This window comes from Panthera pardus, unplaced genomic scaffold (assembly GCF_024362965.1).
Source record: "Panthera pardus isolate Hobbes unplaced genomic scaffold, ASM2436296v1 HiC_scaffold_8, whole genome shotgun sequence".
NCBI classification, from domain to species: Eukaryota; Metazoa; Chordata; class Mammalia; order Carnivora; family Felidae; genus Panthera; species Panthera pardus.
In genome coordinates, this window is record NW_026527013.1 from 58,154,449 (window position 1) to 58,178,439 (window position 23,991).

Below are 23,991 nucleotides of genomic sequence, written 5' to 3' on the forward strand. Positions count from 1 at the left end.
TGATAAGAAATGGTCAGATTCTGGATCTAGTTGGATGGTGGGGCTGACAGGATTGCCCAGAGGATTAGATTTGGGGCTGTAAAGAAAGAGAGGTGGCCATTTTGGGGGATAGGAAAGTCTGGAGAGGAGCAGACTGGGTGTTGATTGAACGTCTGCTATGGACAGAGTATCTCCTGTGGCCCCAGTTCCTGGCACATAGTGGGGCTCAGTGAAGTTTTTCTGAATGAGAGAAGGGACTGGGCTTTTAAAGCAGGTAGAAAACAGAAGCCTTTAGCTGAAGAAAGATAGCCCTCAGTCTGTGTCTGGTGATAGACATACTCCGCTTGGTCTGCACAGGGTTTTTTAAAATAAATGTTGCATTGGTTGCCAGTGTTTAGAAATTGGGAAATGTCCTATGAAATCCTTCTTTCTGGCTTCCTGAGAGAAGCTTTCCTTCCCACACAGCAGCAGTCGGGTGGGGCTGAGCAGGGCCCCTTTCCAGAGCGGGGCCCGCCCTCCAGCCTGCCGCCGTCCCTGGGATACCGGCCCTGCTTCTTCATGTCACCCGCCAGGCACTCGCCCACACCAGGTCCCTGTGATCGCTGGAGTGTGGGACTCTTGTTCTAAGCCAGAGACCCTGCGAGCTGTGTCTGTAGGCTTTGTGTTGTGTAGGTATGGACTTTTTTTTTTTTTTTAACTGTAAAGTATTTCTTACTGGAAATCTTTTTTACTGTGAAACATTGAATTTTTTTGGTGGCTGTTATAAACTGAAATATAACATACTTAGAGAAAAGTATGTAAAGCATGCCTGTAGTTTAACAATTTCTTATGAGGTCAATGCTTATGCCGTCACCGCTCAGCTCAGGGAACGGAACAGGGCCAGCACTGCAGCTGTCATTCTGGCCCTGGCTGGCCACAGCCCCTCCCCTCTCCCACACCAATCCCAGAGGGTTGTGTGGCCACGGCCTCTGTGCTTGTCAGAGCCTGTACAGCAGTGTGGCTGAATTTTGCCCTTTTCTTTTCTTTCTTTCTTTTTTAAAGTTTATTTGTTTATATTGAGAGAGAGAGATTGAGATTGAGCAGGGGGAGGTGCAGAATCCTATACCAGCATTGTCCATGACTGTCAAACGCTGGGAAAACTCCAATATCCATCAAATGTGTAAGAGATGCTTAAATGTGGCTTATTCATACTGTCAGCACGGAGCCTGACGTGGGGCTTGAACTCACAAACCATGAGATTATGCCCTGAGCTGAAACCCAGAGCCGGTCGCTTAACTGACTGAGCCACCCAGGTGCCCTGTATTTCGCCCTTTAAACGTCTTCTAAATGGAACCTGGTTTAGGTGTTGTTCCTTTAGCAGCATTGATGTTTGTGAGGTTCAGCGGGTGTCATTACATGTTTGGCCGTCTTTGGACTTTTGCATCGTATCTGGAATAAGGGTGGAAATGGGTCACAGGACCCAGGATTTATAAAATCTTTCTCTGAGTGCCTTCTAAAAACTTAATGAACATGTGGCAAAGATCGTATTTAACTCACTAATTAAGATGCTACAACTGGCCAAATAACCTAGCACTTTCAATATGTATTTTTAATTATTAAAAAGAAATATTTTTCTGCCCTTGATAAAATCTGACAAAACTGACTTTCGCACACGTGCGTGCGTTTAGGTTGCATGAACTTTAATGCTCTGCAGTTTGAAAAAATAGAGATAAATTTCCTAGGTATCTATTTTGCGATTTGCCATTTTTGAGGGGAGGGGCAGCGTAGTTCTTTTGATGGCAGTGAGGTAAAGAGAATTTCTTGATCCTGCCACAGAATAAAAAGGCAGGCCATTGACTGTCTTCAAAAAGGAACCCTGCCCATCTTCCTCTGCCTTTGAATTCCTGTGAAGTTGGCAGAGGGGTGGGGAGGAAGCGGTAAGCTGACCAGAAATAAAAAGCAAGGAGTCTGTGCTGTTTCCTTGACGTGATGAAGGTCCCTGTCAGGGATTTAGAAACCTGAGCCAGCAGATGAAACCTGTGTCATTTGTGTTGCCGGTGCCAGAGATAGCGCCAGCTCGGCCCCTTCCCTGGCTAACAGCCGCTTTCATTGTCCGTCACCCACATCCCCTGCCTGCTTGTCAGCACAGAGCGACTTCTAAACAAATACGGGCACTAGTGAGAGACGGGAATGCCTTTCTTCCCCACTCAAGGAATTTCATGTCATGGTCATTAACAGGAAATAGAGGGAAGCATTCCACTGGAAGGAATTTATCTCTGTGGGATATAAAATTGTTGATTGAAAAAAAAATCCAAGTTCATTTTAAAAGTACAGAATTTTCCAAGTATGTCACAGGCTTCTGATACATTCATGTAGTTTGGAAAATTGTCTCGATGTTCAGGAATTGAGAGTTTGGTAAGGCAAAAATGTAACACAACATCTCTTTTGGGGCTGTTCCAAAACTTCCATTTGTAGGCTATCAGATTGACTGAAGGTAGAGTAGAACTTTTCCTTAACTTCAGTATCTGAGAGAGTCTTTGTCCTGGTTGGGTTTCTGGAGAAAGAAGGCAACCGCTCCAAAGATAAGATAATGACCACATTTAAAAATGCGAAGTGATCGAGAGTGTCTGACCCCATTGGCGGTGTTTCTTTGTGCCGCTGGGCTATTTGCATATCAGAACAGAGGTGGCTTGATGGTGAGGACACCCAAACCATATCTGGGCTACCTGTCATCAGAAGTGGTTCGTGTCTCTACATTGTGAGCAGAACAGAGTTCTTCATTCCTTCTTACGTGAGTGGTTCTCAGCTGTGACTGTACATTGGCATCATCCAGGGAACAGTCCCAACCCCTGAGATTCAGGCAGATGGTCTGAGTACAGCCAGGGCAGGAAAAATAGTAGAAACCTCTCGTGATTCTAAAGGGTGAGAGCCATGATGTTTACTCCAGCTGAGGTTTAGAGCAGTGTTCCCAAAACTTAAGCCAGCAGTGTTCCTCCTTCGCCAGGTCTTACCAGTTTTACTTACTTAAATATTTCTTTTTAAAATGACGTGGTACTTTTGTGTGCACATACAGTAAAGTGCACGGGAGCATTAAGCGTATAGCTCTGTGAATTGTCATACATGGAAAACCCATGCCGCCAGCATCCAGTCAAGAAAGAGAGTATTGCCAATACCCCAGAGTGCCCTTCATGTCTGCCCCCAATCTCCATTCTTCCTTCCTCCCCGCCCCCCCACATTAACAACTGTCTTGATTCTAACATTATGGTTGTAGTTATGCCTGTTTTTGAACCTCATATACGCAGTCATGCAGTATGTATTCTTCTGTGTTTGGCTTCTTTTCCACAAAGTTATGTTTGTGAGATTCATCAGTATTGTTGTATTTAGAATAATTCTTTTTCACTGCTCCGTGATATTCTATTGTGTGAATAAGCCACATTTAGGCATCTCTTCCACATTTGACGGATATTGGAGTTTTCCCAGTGTTTGATAGTCATGGACAATGCTGCTATGACCGTTACTGGCCATGTCCCTTGGTGCACACGTGCGCCCATACCTAGTGGGTATATACCTAAGAGCTGAATTACAGGGATACAGGATATTCATGTGTTCAACTTTAGGAGACGTCAGTTCTAAAGCATTTGTATCAATTTATACTCCCATTCACAGTGCAAACCTTCCTGCTGTTCTGCGTCCTCACCAACTCTTGGAATTGTCATCCTTTTAATTGTAATGATTCTTGAGGTTGTCGAATAGTATTTCATTGTTTTTTTTTTCTTTTTAGTTTGGAAATTTTCAAATGTACAAAAAGTGGTCAAATGCTGACCTTCCCACATGGTCTCATCACCAGGCTTCAGCTCATAGTTGATCTTGATTGATCTGTGGCCCCCATTATTCCCCTCCCAGATTCTTTTGAAGTTAATGGCAGACCTGCTTTTTCATCCATAAATATTTCAGTATGTGTCTCTGAAAAATAAGGACTTAAAGGAAACCCCATTGTACCACTGTCCTGCCTAGAATAAACAATATATTCCTTAATATCATCAAATATCTAGTTAGTATTCAAATTTCCAGTTGTCTTGTGTCACAGTGTGCTTTTTCTTTTTTGAAGATTTTTTTAATTATTGTTTGAATCAGGACACAATCTATCTGCATGATAGATTAGTTGATATGTGTCTTCTATCTTTTTAACCTATGGGTTTCCCTTACATTTGTGTTATTTCCTTGGGGCAAAACATGAATTTGCTGGAGACTGGTCTCAGAACCAGAAGACTTGCACACTTGTCCCACAGGTCTACCACGAGGGAGGAAAGGACCCTTTGCTCCAGTTCCCGGAGCTGACTTCCCCTCTGTAAAATGACCTAAAGAGTCCTCACTCTGGCTGTTTCACGGGGCTAGGTTGGGATGTGGTGGCACCTCCTCTTGTCCTCACGATACCAGTGCAGGATCAAATGAGGCAGTGACATGCAAGCCCTCCACAGACTGGCGGGAGGGCTGCTTCTGTGGGCTAAGAGGCTGCCACAGCCAGAGGTTTATAGTATAGTATGTTCCTACTGGTGTGGCCCACGGCTTTCCTAAACGTAGGGACTCCTTCTGTACCCATCTTCAACTAGTATGACCCAAGGATGTTTTCCTCCTTGCCTTTGAACCGATGACATGTACAGTGACTTAAAATTATTTTCTTGTTGATGTAGAATTCTTGGAAAACAGATGCATTAGCTGTTAACTAACCTGTGGTGGGCATGGTTTCAGAGAAAGCCATTTGTATCTCTAGACTCAGACTTTGGGAATTTGGGAGAGCTTGTGCATGCACGTGTGTGTGTGTGTGTGTGCTTTCAGAGCAGCCGTGTTCAGTGGTATGCGTTTGTTTTCCTGTCTTAAGAAAACCTTTATTTGCAGGGTGTTTGGGTGGCTCAGTCAGTTAAATGTCCCACTCTTGATCTCAGGGTGGTGAGTTCAAGCCCCTGTGTTGGGCGCCATGCTGGTTGTGGAGCTTACTTATAAATACATACATACATACATACATACAAAAATCCTAGCAGAGTTAAAAAAAAACAAAGAAAATCTTTAGTTATTAGTAATTATCATTGCTTTGTTAGAAAAACTCATGGGGCGCCTGGGTGGCTCAGTCAGTTAAGTGTTTTACTCTTGATTTCGGCTCAGGTCATGATCACACGGTTCATGGGTTCGAGCCCCACATAGGGCTTAGTGCTGACCATGCAAAGCCTTCTTGGGATTGTCTTGCTCTCTCTCTCTCAAGATAAATAAATAAACTTAAAAAAATTAAAAAATTTTTTTAACGTTTATTCATTTTTGAGAGACAGAGAGACACAGAGCACGAGCAGGGAATGGGCAGAGAGAGGGAGACACAGAATCTGAAACAGGCTCCAGGCTCTCAGCTGTCAGCACAGAGCCTGACGCAGGGCTCGAACCCAGGAAATGTGAGATCATGACCTGAGCCGAAGTCAGATGCTCAACCGATTGAGCCACCCAGGTGCCTCAAACTTAAAAAAATGTTTAAAAGAAAAGAAAAACCCAATTTTCTTGTTGTTATTTTAATGTGTTATTAAAGATTATATATATGTGTGTGTGTATGTATGTATTCACATACATACACACAGGAAGAAAACATAATCATAGGTATATAACTCAGTGAGTTTTCATACAGTCAGCATACTCGTGTACCCTACACCCAGATCAAAAGACCAGTACTAGAACTCCAAAAGCTCCTTGTGCCCCCTCCAGTCACTCTTCCCTGCAGGGGCATGCCTGTGTTGACTTTGGAGGCAAAAAACGTTTGATCCAGATGAGGCCTGGGTTTCAGGGTTGGGGGTGTCATGGTGGACCTGGGCTATTGCATCACATGGCAACTTCCTTAGAGATCTTGGACATTACGGAGAATACGCGGAAGTATCTGTAGACAGATTTCTTAGGTATCGGATGGTCTGCCTGATGGCACTCCCTTTCCCCTTGCATTTATCCATTTTTGTGTGTGGCTATTGACTGTCTAGCAGAGGGGGAGTCAGGTCTCCAGAGTCCCCGCAATCCCATGTGTGAGTGCTGGGTGGGAGGCACAGGTTGCCATGGGAGTCATTGGAGGGTAAAGAAGAAGGGTGTGTCAGGCAAGCTTTCTAGAAGGAGTAAGTATTTCAGCTGGGGAGTTGGCAAAGCCAGAAAGGAGGGAAGAGTACTTTAGGCAGCAAAAACATTATATAAAAAGGCACTGAGACCATGTTGTAAAAATTAATTTGGTAACAATTCTTTGTTTGCCAACAACATTTATTGACTAGCTTATGTGGTTGATGTTTCGAACAAGGAGAGACATTTGCCTTCACTTATAATATTCTAATCTGAAAACTGTGAATGCTTTATTATAGGGTGAGGGGGGGTGGTTTTGGGGTTGTGGCCTTGGAAAACTTCTAGAACAACCCACTGCAAATGCTGAATGACAACTGGGTATTTCTTCTTGGGGTGTGCACCAAGGGTCAGTCAGAGGCCCAGAACATTTGGCAGGTCACATATCACTTGCTGTTGGCACGGACCTCTAATTAACATAGCATACCTAGCTCAGGTCTGTTGGTGACACAAGGGATGTAAGAGTTATTCCATTGGTTCTGAAATTTTTTTTCAAGAATCAAAAACACAAGAAACAAGGGTAGATGTAGTTGCTGCTGTAGTGGAGTAGAATGGTTGGGGTTCAGAGATTGGATTAGAGGCTAAAGCTCGATTTCACCCCCTTGGAGGTGGAACAGATGGCGGAAACAATTTTGAGAATTCTGGCTTGTCCAATTAATTCTAGATTTGAACCGACAAGTCCCTTTGAAAAGTTGAAATAAAATTGCGTTCTGACTAGCTCCTCCAGTTTACAGTTATAGTATTTTCCTATCCAGTACTTTTCTACCCTTGGATGTACATTATTAGTAAAGCTGACTTGTCAGTCGTTGTGACATGGAAGGTTTGTGGCTAAAAAGGCTATTAAGGACTTACGTAAGAGAGAGAGGGAATATGGATCTGTGAGAGAGAGTTCTGCTTCTTACTGGAGCTCACCTGCCGTCTCTTCCAGGGCTACGGATAAAGGAGACCAAAGAAGTTTATGAAGGCGAAGTCACAGAGCTGACTCCGTGTGAGACAGAGAACCCCATGGGGGGATACGGGAAGACCATTAGCCATGTGATCATAGGACTAAAAACGGCCAAAGGAACCAAACAGCTGAAAGTGAGTATGTGTTTGTCCTCTCTTTTCTCTTGCCTCAGAATCTCTGCACTGCGTGGCCTTGGGCAAGTGGTGTAACCGCTCAGTGTCCCATTTTGCTCTGTGCACTGTGGGTGATGATACGTCACAGGGCCATTTGAGGATGTTTCGTGTACGGAGCAGTACCTAGAATAGGGCAAGTACACAGGGAGACTCAATAAAGATAGCTCTTGCTTTTCTCATTCACTCCTGTGAAACTGTGCGTTAAGACATGAGCTGCGTGCCTGCCATCGTGTATCCTGTATTGTGACCATGTGTCAAAGGTCACAGGCCTGTCTCTGAACCTGTGGATTAATTTTTCAGATATCAGTGCCCATGCTTCCAGAAAGAAGCAGCAGTGACTAATCTGGTAAGAGTCGTGTATGGATGTGTATGGATGACGAATGGACATCTCAAGGGGCCAAACACAGAATCCTGACTGCCAATTCCTTTTAGGGGTCAGGGCCCCGAAACCTATAATAGCTTTAGCGGTTGGTTCTGCTCAGGCTACAGCTTTGTGGAGAAACCATAGTGGTGGCAGCGTGGGGCCCTCGATTATGCCCCTCAGACACTTGTCTGTCAACCTTGAGGATGCGGGTGGCAGGGGCACCTGGGGGAAGAGTGTGGTTTGGAGGCCGACAAAGTCTGAAAGAGAGACCAGCCTCTGCTGCTGACAGCGGTGTGGCTTTTGGCAAGTTACTTAATCTCTGAGCAGTAGTTTCTTTGTCTGTTAAATGGGGATAATTGTTGCCTATCTCATGGAGTTCTTAGAAGGATATAAAAGTGGTAGCTTTGGGTGTAGCCCCAGTTACCTAGGAAGTGGTAGCTGTTGATGTTACTGTGAGAGCCTTTAGTTAGAGAAATGGGACGATTGGGATTGTAGGTATTGTCTTATTGTTATTTATAATAAACAGTATTATAATAGTTATAAAAGCATTATAGCTCTTACTTACTGGATGTGGCAGGCCCGGGCTAAGTGCTTTAACAAATACTTCATTTGTTGTTATTTATAGCTTTCTACATGTGTATGTGCCACGTGTATAGTTTCCCTCATGTTACAGATAAGGGAACTGAGCCTGTATAAAGAGGTTAATAAGCAGGTGTCCTAGGGTCCTACAGCCTGTTAACAGGGAGAGCAGACTCTGCATCCCAACTGTTATGCTGTCCCTCCAACTTGCTGTGTGACCTTCAGGAGTCAGTTGAGCTCTCTGGGCCTCCGGGTGCCCATCTGTGAACTGTGGTAGGTTGACCATATAATGTCTCCATCTTCACTCTCTTCTGCGATTTTATGGTTCTTTGATCCTGTAAGGTGGTTTCTTGGTCACTGCTTTATGGAGATCATAAAAATGTCACTTCTTCAGAGGGTCATTTTTCTTTTTCCTAACAGGGTTTCCATCTCAGGAGCTTACCTCTGCAAATATCTCTTTTAAACCTCCCCCTCATCTCTCCCATTCTGTATTAATTAGATTTCTTAGTAGGATCTGCCGCCTTTCCAGTAATTACATCTTCAGTCAATTCATTTGGGAAATTAACCGATATTAAAGTGCTTGAGGCAAAAAAAAAAAAAAAAAAAAAAAAAGGACCCCTCCCCATTGTAGGATAGCTGAAGTCAGTCCTGCTGTTTACATTCCTGCCCTCCATCAGGCTGCTTTGCACAGTTTCTTCAAGAAAATAACAGAAGCGGGGCACTTGGGTGGCTCAGTCAGTTAAGCATCCAACTCTTTTGTTTCAGCTCAGGTCATGATCTTGCAGTTTGTGAGTTTGAGTCCCACGTCGGGCTCTGTGCTGACAGCAGGGATCCTGCTTGAGAGTCTCTATTTCCCTCTCTCCCTGCCCCTCCGCCACTCATGCTGTCTCTGTCTCTCTCCAAATAAATGAAGCTTAAAAAAAAAAAGAAAGAAAATAACACGAGAAAGAAAATAAATTTTTCTTCTTCCCAGATGAGTACTTCTAGCTCCTTTGAGCATATGTACAAAATACTTGGACAAACAGAGCTCAAATAGTTGGTGTAGGGGGGCGCCTGGGAGGCGCAGTTGGTTAAGCATCTGACTTCAGCTCAGGTCATGATCTTGCGGTTCGTGAGTTCAAGCCCCGCATCAGATTCTATGCTCACAGCTCAGAGCCTGGAGCCTGCTTTGGATTCTGTGTCTCCCGCTTGCTCTGTCCCTCTCCTGCTTGTGCTCTGTCTCTCTCAAAAATAAATAAAGATTTAAAAAATTAAGAATCAAAAAGAGAACTAGTTGGTATAGGTATTGACCATATTTGCCATCGCTATCACGTACCTCCCTCATGCCAGGCCTGTGTCATAAGCTCTGCTCCTTGTGCTCTAGGAGGTTACCAGGCCTCACCACGCCAGTGACACAAAGCCCCGAGCTTGTTCCTGTGGTTACTGTCTCTAACAGCTTTATTGAGATTTAATTTTAAATAAAATTCACCCATTTTAAATGTACAACTCTAGGAATTTTAATCTACTTACAGTGGTACAACCGTCACCACCGTCCAACTTTAGAACATTTTCAGCACCCCAAAAGAAACCTCATGCCCATTGACAATAGTGCCCATTCCCACCCACACCTCCTGGCAACCACTAATCCATTTTCTGTTTCTGTGTATTTGTCCTTTCTGAACATTTCATGTAAATGGAGTCATACAAGCATGTGTTCTTTTGTCTCTGGGTTCTTTCATGGAGTCCTAGATTTTTACTCTTTAATTTTGAGACAAAGTTTTTTTCGCATTATAAAATACAAAGTTTAACTGAGAAACAGGTGTCCTTGAAGTTTAACAGAGAAACTTACTATTTTTTTTTTAGTTTATTTATTTTGTGTGAGAGAGAGAGAGAGAGCACACATGAGCAGGGAGGGGCACGCAGACAGGGAGAGAGAGAATCCCAAGCAGGCTCCATGCTCAGCACGATGCAGGGCTCAATCCCACAACTCTGGGATCATGACCTGGGCAGAAATCAAGTCAGACAGACGTTTCACCAACCAGGTGCCCCAAGAAACTTATGTTTAAATCCTGACTCCTGACAAAAGATGCTGTCCTAGAATATTAACATCAAAGGTAGCCTGAATCTGGATGATCCGGAGAAAAGCAGCAGTCTGCAAAATACACTCTTCTCCTTTTCTGGAGATTTAAGCAGGCAGGCCCAAGAGAACAGACATGGATTTGAATTAGAAGGCCTGGGAAAGATCCTGGTTTGTGTTTCCCTTTGGATATTTACACCTGGGTGCTGCTGTGTAGATGAGGAAACTGAGGCTCAGAGAGCCTTGTCTAAAATCACGACCACAAAGTGCCAGCCATAAAGAGCAAGCAGGTTCCAGCAGGTGCTTCACTTGCAGGAAGTTCCACCCCCACCTGAGGTGAGGAGGAGAAGAATTGAAGCAGGGAGAGCAACCCCAAAAGGGGGCGTTAGGGCCTGTGGTCCCCTGGACAGCGTAGACCTCACCTAAAAGCAGTCAGAGCCATATTTGCCATTTTGCGACCTCAGGAGTAAAAGGAAGGAGAATTCTAGATCTCCCCTTGTGCTCTCCTTGGGTGCCCTCACTCTCCTGCTATCTCTAGGACACACATCCCCAAAGCCATTGTTCTCCTATATCCACTCACACACACACGCACACACACACGCGCACAAATATACTTTCTCCATATAGTCATGAGGTAGCTACCAGTCTCTTGTGGAAAGGTACCTTACGGTGAGTTGGAAATAAATATTGTATTACAGTTCTCTGAGCCCCATGTTTTTGGGTTTTTTCTTTTTTTAAAGCTGGATCCCAGCATTTTTGAAAGTTTGCAGAAAGAGCGAGTAGAAGCTGGAGATGTGATCTACATCGAAGCCAACAGTGGGGCTGTGAAGGTGATGCTATGACTGGTTTGCACGAGGAAGCCTGGGTTACAAGGGGGTTGTTTTCTCCAGGGGGTGCGGGGTGCGGGAGGGGGCTGGCATCTGGCACAATGCTGATGGAAGGTCAGCAGTTGCCCCTTTAGGTTTAATAAAGTTTGCTTTCCCTTTATCTTCCTGCTTTAACCTTCTCATGATTAAAACAGACAGTCTGTTCGAAAAATACTAAAACCTGCTTAGAGGGGGAGTACAGGGTGAGAAAGCAAAACAACTGTAGTCATTTTCAAATTGAAATGTGCAGCGTATTTAATCTTCCTTTTATCTCTTTGGTATTTTCTTCCCAAGATATATGCATGTGGAAGGGGATGCTGCATTAGTTGGCATTCTTTTTATATCTGATTTTCAGTGTCCTGTACAGTGTTCCTCACTGTTTAATGGATGAGCATAATACTTCATATCATACGATAAATCACCCACCTACAAAAGAGTCTGAACAGCTCCCTCCGTCTCCAGTTAATCTACTGGATTTGCCCTTTATCAGGAATTGCATACAGTTAAAAGAAAGAGAGGGGGGAAAGATTCTTGGAGAAAGTATCAGGTGTTTTTCAACGGGGTTTTTGGAGCCCAGTGATGAGCAGATAGCTTCCTTCTCTTGGCAGCAGGGGAGTGGGGCATATTTGGAGTTTGTCAAGTAGGCTGTCAGGCCTGCGGTTGGGAACTGAGACTTTTATCTCACTTAGCACTGTGCCATTTGGGGACTTGGCAGTGAAAACTCACCAGGCACTCGGGTTTCTCTCTTTTTGCAGAGGCAGGGCAGGTGTGATACCTACGCCACAGAATTCGACCTTGAAGCTGAAGAGTATGTCCCCTTGCCAAAGGGGGATGTGCACAAGAAGAAAGAAATCATCCAGGATGTGACCTTGCATGACTTGGATGTGGCCAATGCACGGCCCCAGGTGCTGCCTCGATGCCAGAGTGACCTGGCACTTGAGCCCTTTTGTGTGTGCACGGAAGCCCTGGGAAGCCCTGGGAATGAATTGTCAGACTCTTGCTGCCCATTTCTTAGGGCAGACGGTCCTTTTCTATCTGTAATGTTAAGCAATTAACATCGACATGAGCTATGAGCGACTCCTTTGTTCCAATTCATATGCTCTAGTCACAGATGATTTCGTGTGTATTGTTTCTTATCCCAGCCAAGCCTCTGGCCCTGAGCTAGCCAGCTTCTTCTGTGGCTTCTCTCCAGCATCGGGCTCACGCTCATGCCTGGGATTCTCTGGGTGTTAACGGTGGAGGGCAGGAGTGTTCTTTGAGACCTTTGCAGGATTTCAGAAAGCCCGACAAAGCCGTGTCTTCCCCCCTGCTTAGCAGAATCTTCAGTGTTTCCGCTTTGAGCAGGAATTGTGTCTGCTCCTCATGCCGACAAGATGGATACTTACGCCTTGACTGATAAACGTGGGGGAAATATAGTATGACTTTATGACATCTCTGGGAAATGTGTGATTTTAAAACCCCACCCCTTCCCTGCTGCTGGTCTTTCAGTTCAATTTCCTCTTGATCTTAAGAGAGTCCACCTCCTCACCAGCAGGGAATAGACTTTCTAACTTGAAATTTGACCCTTGGTGCTTTGCCCCTTGGAGCCTTGGCTGAGAGATTGGTGAAGAATTGTCTCGGACCTCCAGGTCCCTCAGTGTTAGAATGGCTGTCCCCAAACCAGCCTCCTGGGAGTGTTTGCTTTAGTTAGAGTGTTTGGCCAAGAGTTGGGAGTCAGGGATTGTGTCACTCCGACACTAATGAGCTCAGCCAGTTAGTCACTCTGTGTCCCCGGGTTTTCCATGATTTAGGGCTATCTGGTTTTGAGTTCCCTCCTCTGTGAAGAAGGCATTATAGTTCTTGTCCTGCAGGATCAAGTGTTGTAGGTTCTCAGGAAACATTTGCTACATTTTACAGCTGAACATTTAGCGAGCACCTCTGTGTCGCAGGGCGTGGCAACAATGGGATCCCTTAATCCCGTGCAGGTGACAAAACAGCACCTCTTGCTGATGGCACTGGGAGGGGCTGGGGGGACGGTCAGCAGTGGGCAGGTGGTGAGCAGCTCCAGGCCAGGACTACATTAATGTCACTGTGTAGTCGAGTCTAGTAAGGAGACACAGGAACATAGATAAGTATGTCCTAACGCTTCCTTCCACAATCCCTCTGTCCCCAAGGGAACCAGAGCATCGGCAGAGGGCAGGGGCCTTTGACCTGAACTTTACGGGTAACTGGCGCTTCCCAGAAAAGAGATGGTGCTTCCTGGCAGGTGGACTAGAGTATGCCAAAGCACGGAAAGAAGAGGAGGGTACAGTCCTGTGTGGCTAATCAGGGAGTGCTGATTGGAAAGGAAATGGCTGGAGAGGGAGACTAGGGCGGGCCCCACAGAGCTGGTACTTCCCACGAAGGGTTTTGCTCCTTCTCGCAGGCCGAGGGGAGCCTCTTAAAAATCCCTCTGTTTGGACGCTCCTCACGCTTTCCGTTGTGGGGGAGGGGTGGGGGAAGCGGTCTGGCTTCTCCACGCCTCAGGACCCTGTGTCCAGTTGACAGTGGTAACTGGTGTGATGGAGGTGGTGATGATGAGACACTTGCAGGTGCCTTAGAGAGCAGGACTGACTGTAAATCTTCTGTTTCGCAGGGCGGACAAGACATCCTGTCTATGATGGGCCAGTTAATGAAGCCAAAGAAGACCGAAATCACAGGTAAGAGAAATAGCAAGGCCTGTGAGCAAGATGCCGAGCTGTAGGGCCCTAGATTCTGGCATAGCATGAGAGGCTTTTCGAGTGAATCCCCAGACCTGAGGAAATGCCTTGGGACAGGTTCTTTCTTCCTCTTCATTCAGAGCCTGACCAGCCCGTGGCTGCATTAGACAGTTGTAAATAAAGCACACTGTGTCTTGTCTGGCCCCGAGTACTAGCACGGCCTCCTGGATGCACTTAGTATCCTTGCACTCGTCTGTGGAGATGGGGGCCGTCACAATCTCCTGTCCCTTTGAGGTCCCAGAAACGTGGGTTGTATCGGGCCAGCTGTGCAGGACAGCTCCTGCCGGAGCACCCCGAGCACGGCAAGCCCCGCCGCCTTAGTTCCCTGCAGTCACCCCACAGCTCCCAGCCTGCCCTGCTCAGCCTCCTGGGGCTCAGGAGTTTGGCAGAGTTTGGCAGGGATGCCGCTGCTCCCTTGTGGACCTTGGGTGTACCCTGCCTCTCTTCTCACCTGGTACGTCCCTCTTTTTTCTAATTACCACCTATGGCTCTGTCACCCTGAAAGGTTTTCTGTTTCACGTTAGCCCATGGAATGATCTGAGACCTTTCTATTAGAGTCGCCAAGACCAGTGTCTGTGCTGTAATCATTTTCACCATGCCTCCTCTTCTGACCAGCCCTGCCTCAAGGCTCTGGTGGCAGATGTGGCATCCGATCTTCCTTTTCTGTGTTTGTGAGCTGCTCCCTCCTGATGCTAGTGCAGGGGCTGGGCAGGAGAATGAGAACCGTGACCTTAGATGGTCCTCTTTGAACCTGAGAGCCCCGCCCCTCTAGAGCTCTGAAGTGGGACCTTTCCTCAGAGCCTGCAATTCTCCCAGATTTCCTGCCAGAGAGGCTTGTGAGAGGCCTGTTCACGCACCCTGTTCCTTCGCCTAGGCACTTGATTGAAAGTTAATTAACCTAAGCTTTGTCTACAGGGCCAAAAGAAAGGGTCATTTCCTGAGTGCAGAATGGAAAAATTTGCATATGAAAACTCACTTCACGCAGGGCTCCCCAACTCTGGGATGTGGCAGGGCACTAGGTGGGTGGATGTGAGCAATAAGGCAAAAGGTGAGGAATGCGACTGGGGGGAGGTGTGTGCCCTTGTGAAGACATGCAAAACTCAAAGCCATTTACAGACTTAACAAGACATGTTGGCAGGGGAAGCTGCCAGTTCTGTGACTTCTACGTGGTGATTATCCCTATTTTCAGATGATGGCACTGAAGCGGGGATGTAACCTGACAAAGGTCACACAGCCAGCAGTAAAACTGGGCTCCACACTTGGGTTTGGGTCAAATTTGGGGGGGATGAGGAGAATAGGTGACCACTCCCTCCACCTGACCTTGCCTGTCTACTCCTGCTGTCTCCTAGACAAACTTCGAGGGGAGATTAACAAGGTGGTGAATAAGTACATCGATCAGGGCATCGCTGAGCTGGTTCCAGGTGTGCTCTTTGTTGATGAAGTCCACATGCTGGACATCGAGTGCTTCACCTACCTGCACCGGGCCCTGGAATCTTCTATCGCCCCCATCGTCATCTTTGCATCCAACCGAGGCAACTGTGTCATCAGGTAGGGTGGCTACCTGCCAACCATGAGGCTTTTTCACCCTCCGTCTGGGTTCGTGTTTTCCTCTGGGATCACTTTAAACCCGTAACATCATGAGTGGGGATGGAGATGAAGGAGGTCACGTTCATTTCGAGAGAAACCTGTCAAAGTGGCCTCTGCCTTCACAGGTAGTTCATGCATCAGCTTCATACCATCATGGCCATCAAAGGCAACAGTCACCCTGTTGCTGAATATGAGGGCCTCCCACATGGTCTCTGGGGCTACGGTGTGGTGTGATTTGGTCCTTCAGTTGGAGTGGGCAGAGGTCAGGTCAGACAGGCTGGCCTCCAGTGGTCTTACATATGTTGGCTTCTATCCTCATACTAGCTGTGGGCAGTAAGTATTCTTGGCTTTATCTTTTAGATAAAGAGACAGAATGGCAGAATAACTTGCCCCTGGTCATAAAGATAGGCCGAGGACCCAGATCTTTCTGATAACGAAACCAATATTTTCTCTCTATCCCAGATCTTCTTGGAGCCACGCTGGCGCCTGCACCCACCCCCAACCCCTTTGGCCTGCTTTTGGGAAGGGGGTAGATGTTGAGGCCCAGAAGGCACATGCCCACATGGTGCTCCACCCTGCCAGGGCTGGGACCGGGGACTTTCTTGAGGTTCTTTTTCTCCTGATTACTCTGGAAGCTTATGAGCCCCTGAGAACAACACACTGTCTTCCTAGCTCTCAAGGGCCCTGGACTTGGTCGTTTTCTTGCTCTTTTGTTTGAATGTTGGGGCCTGGTCCCAGCAGTGCTGGGGCGTGAAGCGGGGTGGCAAGGAGCCCTTTTGAAGCCTGCAGCGAAGTCGTGTGGGTGAACAGAGCCCTGGAGGCTGCCAGCTCCTGGCAGCAGGGCTGGGAGGAAAGAGACCCTCAGGCCCATGACTGTCTCAGCACAGAGCTGGAGCCAAACCAAGTGAGGGACCCAAATTGCTGATTCACCTAGACTTGCCTCTGAGTGATGGCGGGTCAGATCCAGGCGTTTAGCTCACTCTTGACGGAGAAGCTTTGTCTCCATTGAGATTGTTCAGAAGCTGTGTGGCTGGCTGTGGGGCAGCTCCCCTCTCAGGTGATCACTCTGGCTCCGAATTAGGATTTGCGAGTGTGATTCCAGTTCATGTGGCAGCAGCCTATAGTCCCTCTTTAAATCCCTGTAATGCTGTCTTGACAAGATTATCATCACAGGTGTTTTCTGCATGCTTGGGAAGAAGGCAGCTTGTTCCAGGGCTGGGCCAGCCACTGGTGAGAGGAGCTGGCTACCTAGGCAGCTTCTGGAAATGGGGATGTGGCCTGGTGCCCGGTGAGCCTGGCATCCCTGCTGCACAGACCCTGTAGGTTTGCCGGACTTTGCATGCTTTGGGGAGGCCTGGCTTCGGTCTGAAAGTTGGTGAAAGGCTCAGCCTGGAGTGATGGCTCCCCCTGCTGGGGACTGCTAACAGGCTCCTCTCCCTTACGGCTGAGCAGCCTGGCAGCTTCTGACAGGACCAGAATCCCTTAGGACTCAGAGTACCTTCTCTCAGACCCAACCCATTCAGAAAAAGAGTGCACGGTGAGGCAGCTCTGATCTCAGAACATGCCCAATGGGCATGGAGCTCTGGTCCGCCTGAAACCTGGGATACTTGGCCTCAGCCCCTCCAGACTGATTTCATCAAGGGCTGCTAGAGGTTGTGGCTGCCTGCTGCCGCCAGACCACAGTCACCCACCTGGGAAGAAGATGCTCGGGGTGTGAAGCTCTCTGCTGGGGCCACCAGAGTTGGGGTGTATGCTCTTGAAGCGGGTTGTGGTGCTAAGCCCTAGTAGGAATTTTGTTGTCGTGGCGTTGATAATAATAGTGTCAAATTAGCAACAATAAAAATCATAGCTAACGTGTGTCGAGGAGTCCTTCCGTGCACCAAGCACAGAAGTTCACACCTCAACTTACTGAGGAAGGGACTGGTTCTCACCGTTCAGATGAGGACACTGAGGCTCCACCAGGATGGGGGACTTGGCTAAGGTCATACAGCACAGAAGGAAGGCTGGGATTTGAATCCAGTGTTGATTGAGTGTAGATGTGAAACGATGAAATTTCTGGAACGTTGGCACAGTGTTGGCAACATCTGACTTGCTTCCCAGCAGACTTTTTCCTAGAGGGGTGCTGTTGAGCCTCCTTGCCCTTGAGACCCTCTGTGACCTCCAGAGCTCGAAAGAAAAGGGAAGAGGAGGAAGCGCCCAGTAACTGAGGGCTTCCTCTGTGCTAGAAACTGTCCAAAGTACTTGACATGGGTCATCCCTTGTAGTCTTGGGCATCCTGACAATCCTGTGAGCAGGTGATGTTATTTCCAGGTGCACACGGGAGGTGACATGAGTGGGCCACAGGCCTGAGGGTCGGCTGGCTCCAGAGCTCCTGCCACCCCTGTTCTCCTGTGTTGCTTCTGGTCAGTGTGTGGGGGGGGGGGGGCGCGGGGGGGTAGGTTGAGCTGGTGCAACGAGCCTTGACCACCACCAGTGAGTGGCCCCCTTGTCCTCTAGGTCATGGCTCCCTGTGCACAGGGGAGGGGGAGCCATTCCTACAGCAGCATCTGGCACTAGGTTTCTTCCTTGAGGCCTTAGGCTCCTCCTGGGAAGAGATGACACCCCTGGGTCCCCAAGGAGGTGCACCTGTACTGCTGTGCCTTAGCTCCACCCTCCCTTGCTTCCCTAAGAAGTCCCCTCTGTGCCAGGACCCTCAGCCATTAAAGGAGAGCCTGACCTTCATCCCAGCTCCCAATACTTGGGAGGTCTTCTTTTCTTGTGGGGAAGAGCCCCCTGGGGCTAAGAAGTCTTCAGAGGAGTTTCTCTCCATTTTGTTGCACCAAAGAGCAAGACTTAGGAAACAGCGTGGTCTCCATTCTGGGTATTCCTGGGGCAGAAAATGGCAATTTTTAAAAAATGTTTATTTATTTCTGAGACAGAAAGAGACAGAGCATGAGTGGGGAGGGGCAGAGAGAGAGGGAGACACAGAATCAGAAGCAGGCTCCAGGCTCTGAGCTTTTAGCACAGAGCCCGACTCAAACCGTGAGATCATGACCTGAGCCGAAGTCGGTCGCTCAACTGACCGAGCCACCCAGGCGTCCTAAAATGGCACTTTTTTAAGAAAACAGCTTTATGGAGATAGAATTCACACACAGCATAATTCACCTATCTAAAATGTACAATTCAGGGGTTTTTAGTATATTCACAAAGTCGTATAACCATCATCACTATCTGTCTTGGAGTATTTTCATCACCACTGCAAGCAGTCCTATGCCAATCAACCAGTTATCTGCCATGCCTCATCCCCCAGCTTAGTTTCCCTCATCACCCTTCCCCACAGCCCCTGGAAGCCATTCATCTACTTTCTGTCTCTGCATTTGCTTTCTCTGGACATTTCATATAAACTTCACCATACAATCTGTTTTCTTTTGTGCCTGGTTTCTTTGACTGGGCATGTTTACAAGGTTCATCCATGTTGTAACATGTGTCAGTGTTTTTTGGTCTTTAAGGCTGAATTGTATTCCATACTGTGGAATATTTAATAGCACATTTACCCATTCATTAGTTGATGGACATTGGGTTGGTTGTTGGGTTGTTTTTACTCATGGCTATTATGAATAATGCTGCCATGAACATTTGTGTACAACTTTTTATGCAGACTTAGGTTTTTATTCTCTTGGGTACCTACCTATGAGTGGAATTATTGGGTCAGATGGGAACTCTTTTTTTTTTTTTTTTTAAGTTTATTTTTGAGAGGAAGAGAGAGAGAGAGAGAGCAGGGGAGGGGCAGAGAGACAGGGAGAGAGAGAGAATCCCAAGCAGACCCTGCACTGTCAGCATGGAGTCTGACACAGGGTTTGAACTCCGGAACCGTGAGATCGTGACCAGAGCCGAAATCAAAGAGTCAGACACTTAACCAATTGAGCCACCCAGTCGCCCCCAGATGGGAACTCTTTTTAACCTTTCACGGAACTGCCAGACTGTTTCCACAGTGGCTACACCATTCACCACTACACAGCAGTGTCTGAGAGTTCCAGTTTCTACACATCTTTGACAACACTTGTTACTGTCTGTCTTTTATTTTATAGCTTTCCAAGTGTGAAGTGGTGGCTTACTGTGGTTTTGATTTGATTTTCCCTGGTGGCTGCTGATGTTAAGCATCTTTTCATGTGCTTATTGGCCATTTGTACCTCTTCTTGGGAGAATTGTCTATTACTGTCCTTTGCCGCTTATCTTATCCGGGTTATTTGTCTTTTTATTAGTGAGTTGTAAGATTTATGTGTTCTGCACACTAGACCCTTACCAGATGTATGATTTGCAAATATTTCCTCCCATCCTGTGGGTTGGTTTTTTGTTTTTTTTTTTTTTTTCAGTTTCTTGATGGTGTTTTTATGTTTTGATGCAATTCAGTTTTTCTGCTTTTTTTTTTTTTTCATTGCTTGTGTTTTTAGTCTCATCTGTGAGAAACCATTGCCTAATTTAAGGTCACAAACATTTACATCTGTGATCTCTTCTAAGCATTCTATAGTTTTAGCTCTTAGGTTTAGGTTTATGATCATTTGTAGAATTTTGTGTTTGGTGAAGGAGGAGGCCTGTCCAGCTTTCAGTCATTTGCATGTGGATGTCCATTTGTCCCAGGACCATTTATTGAAAAGACTTCTTTTTTCATTGAATTGTCTTGGCAGCCTCTTCAAAAACTCAAATGGTTTTCTTCGTAGCACTGTTTCTGTGTCCACTGAGCCAGGGTTCAGTGTGCTTATGGGGATTACCCTTCACATTACCAGAGAGGTGTCCTTCACTGCACTTCCTGTCATCAGAAAAGCTTTGTGTTATCTGTGTCCCCGCAGTTACAGGGTTATATAAAGAAGCAGTCAGGCAGTGGTTCTCAGCCGGGGACATTTTTACTTGTCACGACTCATGGTGCTACTGGCATCTAGTAGGTAGAGGACAGGGATGCCACTGAAGATCCTGCAATGCACGGGATAGTCCCCTACAAAAAACTGATTTGATCCGAAATGTCAAAAGCGTCGCAGTGGAGGCGTTCTGAGTTGTAGTAAGAGGGAAGCATTCACAAATGAGTCAACCATTTACACTTGTAGGTGTAGCTATAGGATAAATAGAAGTGCAGTTACCTTGTTCTTGCAGATACACCATACTGGATTTGAAGGAGAATTAGGCGTCTGGCGTCACAGCCCAAAATCGTGTGCCTGGAATAGGCACAGCGTTAACACCATTTAAACAGTTGTCAAATGGCCTAATGGTGAAATCAATATTGGGCTGGGGCCAAAGCCAGAAATGAGCCTCTGGGTACAAGAATAAATCTGCAGTTTTAGCCAAATGTAGTTATTACAGTTTATTATTAGCAATTTCATAATCTAATAGTGCAATTATGGCGGCCTTGTCAAACGGTGATTGCTCTGCACGGAGAGCTCCTTCTGGGCTCACCACCTGGGCAGGAGCTGGTAAGTAGAGGCTTCCGTTCCTGGCCCACTTAGTGTGATGGACTCTTTTTGCAGAACAGAATTCCAGAAACCATTTTTCACTAATAAGTTTTCTAAAAGAAACTTTGTACCTAAGATTCATAGCTTGGACAAATGTTTTGGCTTTAATTCCTAAAAATGCTTAGCAGTCTTTAAACAGACTTTTTTGTTTAAATTTTTAGTTTTGTGGACTCAAAACTATAAGAATTTTTTTCCTTTTTTTTTTTTTGCGCGTAAAAAACAAAATCAAATTAAATTTTAAAAAATCAGAAATAATTTGAAAAAAAAACAAAAGAAAGGTGCAGGTCAACTGAAAAGAGTTCTATGTTTTGGTGAGCACATTTATTGGAAGGGTTGGAGAAAAATAAAAATGCCCTTTAGCTTGAGAATTTGTGGGTTCTCTGCAAATCGACTCCTTTCAGGAGTGGAGGAATCCTTGGTTCTTTCTTCATACCAAAATTTACGCACTTTTCTCTTTTGAGTGTCTTCTGTAGTTAAGGAGGCACTCCTACAGACTCTCCTATGTCCCGCGGTCAGTTCTTTGTTTCAGCCAACTCTCAGTGGTTGGGCAACTACTACAACACCATCTTCCCGGACAAAGAGCATCGGAATTTTCCGTTTCGCCGATTTTGTCTCTTTGCATGTGTCCTCATCAGTTTCTGTAGTAGTTGCCGTCTCTCCCACATCTCCTGATACCATATTTAAATGTTGAACACAAGCATATAATCTGCCTCGAAGCTCTCTGTCATTTCTCATCTTTGTGTAAGGTCACGTGTCCAGGCTGAGCCTGCGGAGACCCAGGGGCTCTTCTGAGGTGCTGGGGGTTTGCTGCTGGTCCACTTGTCCGCCGTGGGTCAAGTCCCTATGAGAATTCTTTTTTTTTTTTTTTTAAGTTTATTTATTTAGAGAGAGAGGCAAGTGAGGTGGGGGCGGGGCACAGAGAGAGAATCCCAAGCAGGCTCCATGCTGGCAGTGCAGAGCCTGATGTGAGGCTGGATCCCACAAACTGAGATCATGACCTGAGCCGAAATCAAGAGTCAGATGCTTAACGTACTTGAGCCGCCCAGGCACCCCCTCCACGAGAAATTCTTAGTGCACTGTTATAAATACTGTTCTTTTGAAGTTTAATTAGGGAGTACTTCATCTTTTCCTCTAACCATTTCTTCTTTATACTTTCTATGTTTGTTATTATATCTGAATGGAAAGTTATTTACCACAAGTGTTACAGAATTTGGGATATCTTAACATGGCAAAGTTGAGATCTTTTAAAGAGTTCCCGAGAATTCCCAAGAGAAATCCAAAGTAAGACTTAAAAAAACTGAACTTGCGGCCTAAACAGAATCAGATACTTCAAAATTAATTGTAGTTTTAATTTTGCATGTGAAGATTGCAAGCATACCAAATACTGAGATTTGAATCATGATAGAATTTACTCTTTATAATTCTTCCTTGTTACTTTGGAAATCTTTTTTTGGTGGAAAAGATTTGTTTTCTCTAAAGTTACCTTAATATTTATATTTGCTGTTAGTTGACTTCCCTATTTATTTTGAAAGGTCTTAATTGTTTTTTCATATTAGATTTAACAATTATTCCTTAAGGATAGCATTTTATTCTTTCTTTGAATTGTTTGTATTTGAGAAAATGTATATAACGGAATTTGCAATTTTAGTTAACTTTTGAGTATACAGTTCAGTGGCACTAATTGCATTCACAGAGTCATACAGCCATCCCACCACCCGTCTTGAAAACTTTCCCATCTCTCCAGACAGAAACTCTGTACCCATTAACCAGTGAGTCCCATCATCCCCTTCCCTGAGCCCTTGGTAACGTCTACTCTACTCTGTGTCTATGAATTTTCCTTTTCTAGGTATTTCCTACCAGTGAGATCCTGCAGTATCTGCCCTCTTGTGACTAGCTTCTTTCACTTAGCATCCTGTTGTAGTGTGCATCAGAACATTATATTCTTGCAATAATAAATATACATTTATACTTCGACTGACGACCTGATAGAATTTCAACACAAAGATTTCTTCACTAAAGTTGTATTTCTTGAACGTTCACTTATGTTTGAAACTGAATACTCTGATGTTAACAACTAAATCCAGATGACCTTCCTTGTTCTTTGTTCTGTTGATGAGTTATGACCATGGACTCTGCAGCCTGGTGCAGGTTTAGGGATGCAGGAACAGCGCCGATGTAGACCTGCGGCCGCTCTGACGCCAGTGGCTGCGGTGGGAGCCCGTGGCACGTCGGGCTTCCGGACCCTATGGCTGAGGCCAACCTCATTTGCGACCAGGTCTGCCGGGCACACAGCCTATCGGGCACCTGGAGTCTTGGGGCCTGGTGGGTCGGCAGGACTCCTCTCCTGGGCTGCTCCTCCCACGACTTGTTTAAGGACTCGAGAGAAAAGTAGGCACCAAGGACACAATTAGACAGTTCCAAAAGGAAAGAAAATAATTAATGCACCTAAGGGAAGACGTTCAAGTGATTTGCTAGTAATCCAGGAACTGTAAGTTCAAACAAGGTGTCACCCTTCCTTTTTCTAAACCACGAAAGCAGCAAAATATTTAAGAATTAGACTACCCTGTGCTGGCTGCAGTGCAGTGAGATCGGATCACTCATGTAGCTGTGTAAATTAGGACATTCATTCCTTCAGACAGATATTCAGGGTCGTGTCAGGCACTCTGAGAGTGGCTGAGGAAATGTTCATGACTGTATGCATAAAATTATTTATCAGACATCATTATTAATGGCAATACTTGGAAACCAGCTAAATCCCCAACAGGTTGGGTTAAGTAAAATACTTGATAGCTTATTAAGACAGAAGCAGTGTGGGCAAAACCAGAACAAAAATCTACATACTTAGTGTAATTTATAAAGGCATGTATATGAAAATTTGGTAAATATCTATATGAGTATTTTTAATAGGATTTTAGGTGTCTTTTTCTTCTCTTCCCCAAATATCCTATGATACTGATATTTGCTAAAATAACAAAGCTGTTTTTGACACCACCTGAATGTTAGTTAATTTATTCTGTGGTCGCGGCTCGGCCCAGGATGTGAATTGGCTGCTCTTTCATTGTGAGCACCTCAGCCATGTTTCCGGTGTCTAGTTTCGGGTCTCAGAGAGGCC

At 45.8% G+C, this 23,991-nt stretch overlaps 1 protein-coding gene and 1 pseudogene across 2 annotated transcripts in view; one reads left to right on the forward strand and one right to left on the reverse strand.

Moving 5' to 3' along the window:
- Nucleotides 1-23,991, forward strand: part of RUVBL1 (RuvB like AAA ATPase 1) — a 43,675-nt gene that overhangs the window by 13,768 nt on the left and 5,916 nt on the right. Inside the window, exons 4-8 of one of the 2 annotated variants that reach the window (XM_019430998.2) lie at nucleotides 7,019-7,170; nucleotides 10,949-11,038; nucleotides 11,830-11,979; nucleotides 13,689-13,752; nucleotides 15,162-15,360. In XM_019430998.2, the coding sequence (XP_019286543.1) occupies nucleotides 7,019-7,170; nucleotides 10,949-11,038; nucleotides 11,830-11,979; nucleotides 13,689-13,752; nucleotides 15,162-15,360 (655 nt within the window). The remainder of the gene's footprint in view (nucleotides 1-7,018; nucleotides 7,171-10,948; nucleotides 11,039-11,829; nucleotides 11,980-13,688; nucleotides 13,753-15,161; nucleotides 15,361-23,991) is intronic. The other variant, XM_019430999.2, reaches the window with a different exon arrangement.
- Nucleotides 21,405-23,956, reverse strand: LOC128775621 (U6 snRNA-associated Sm-like protein LSm3; annotated as a pseudogene).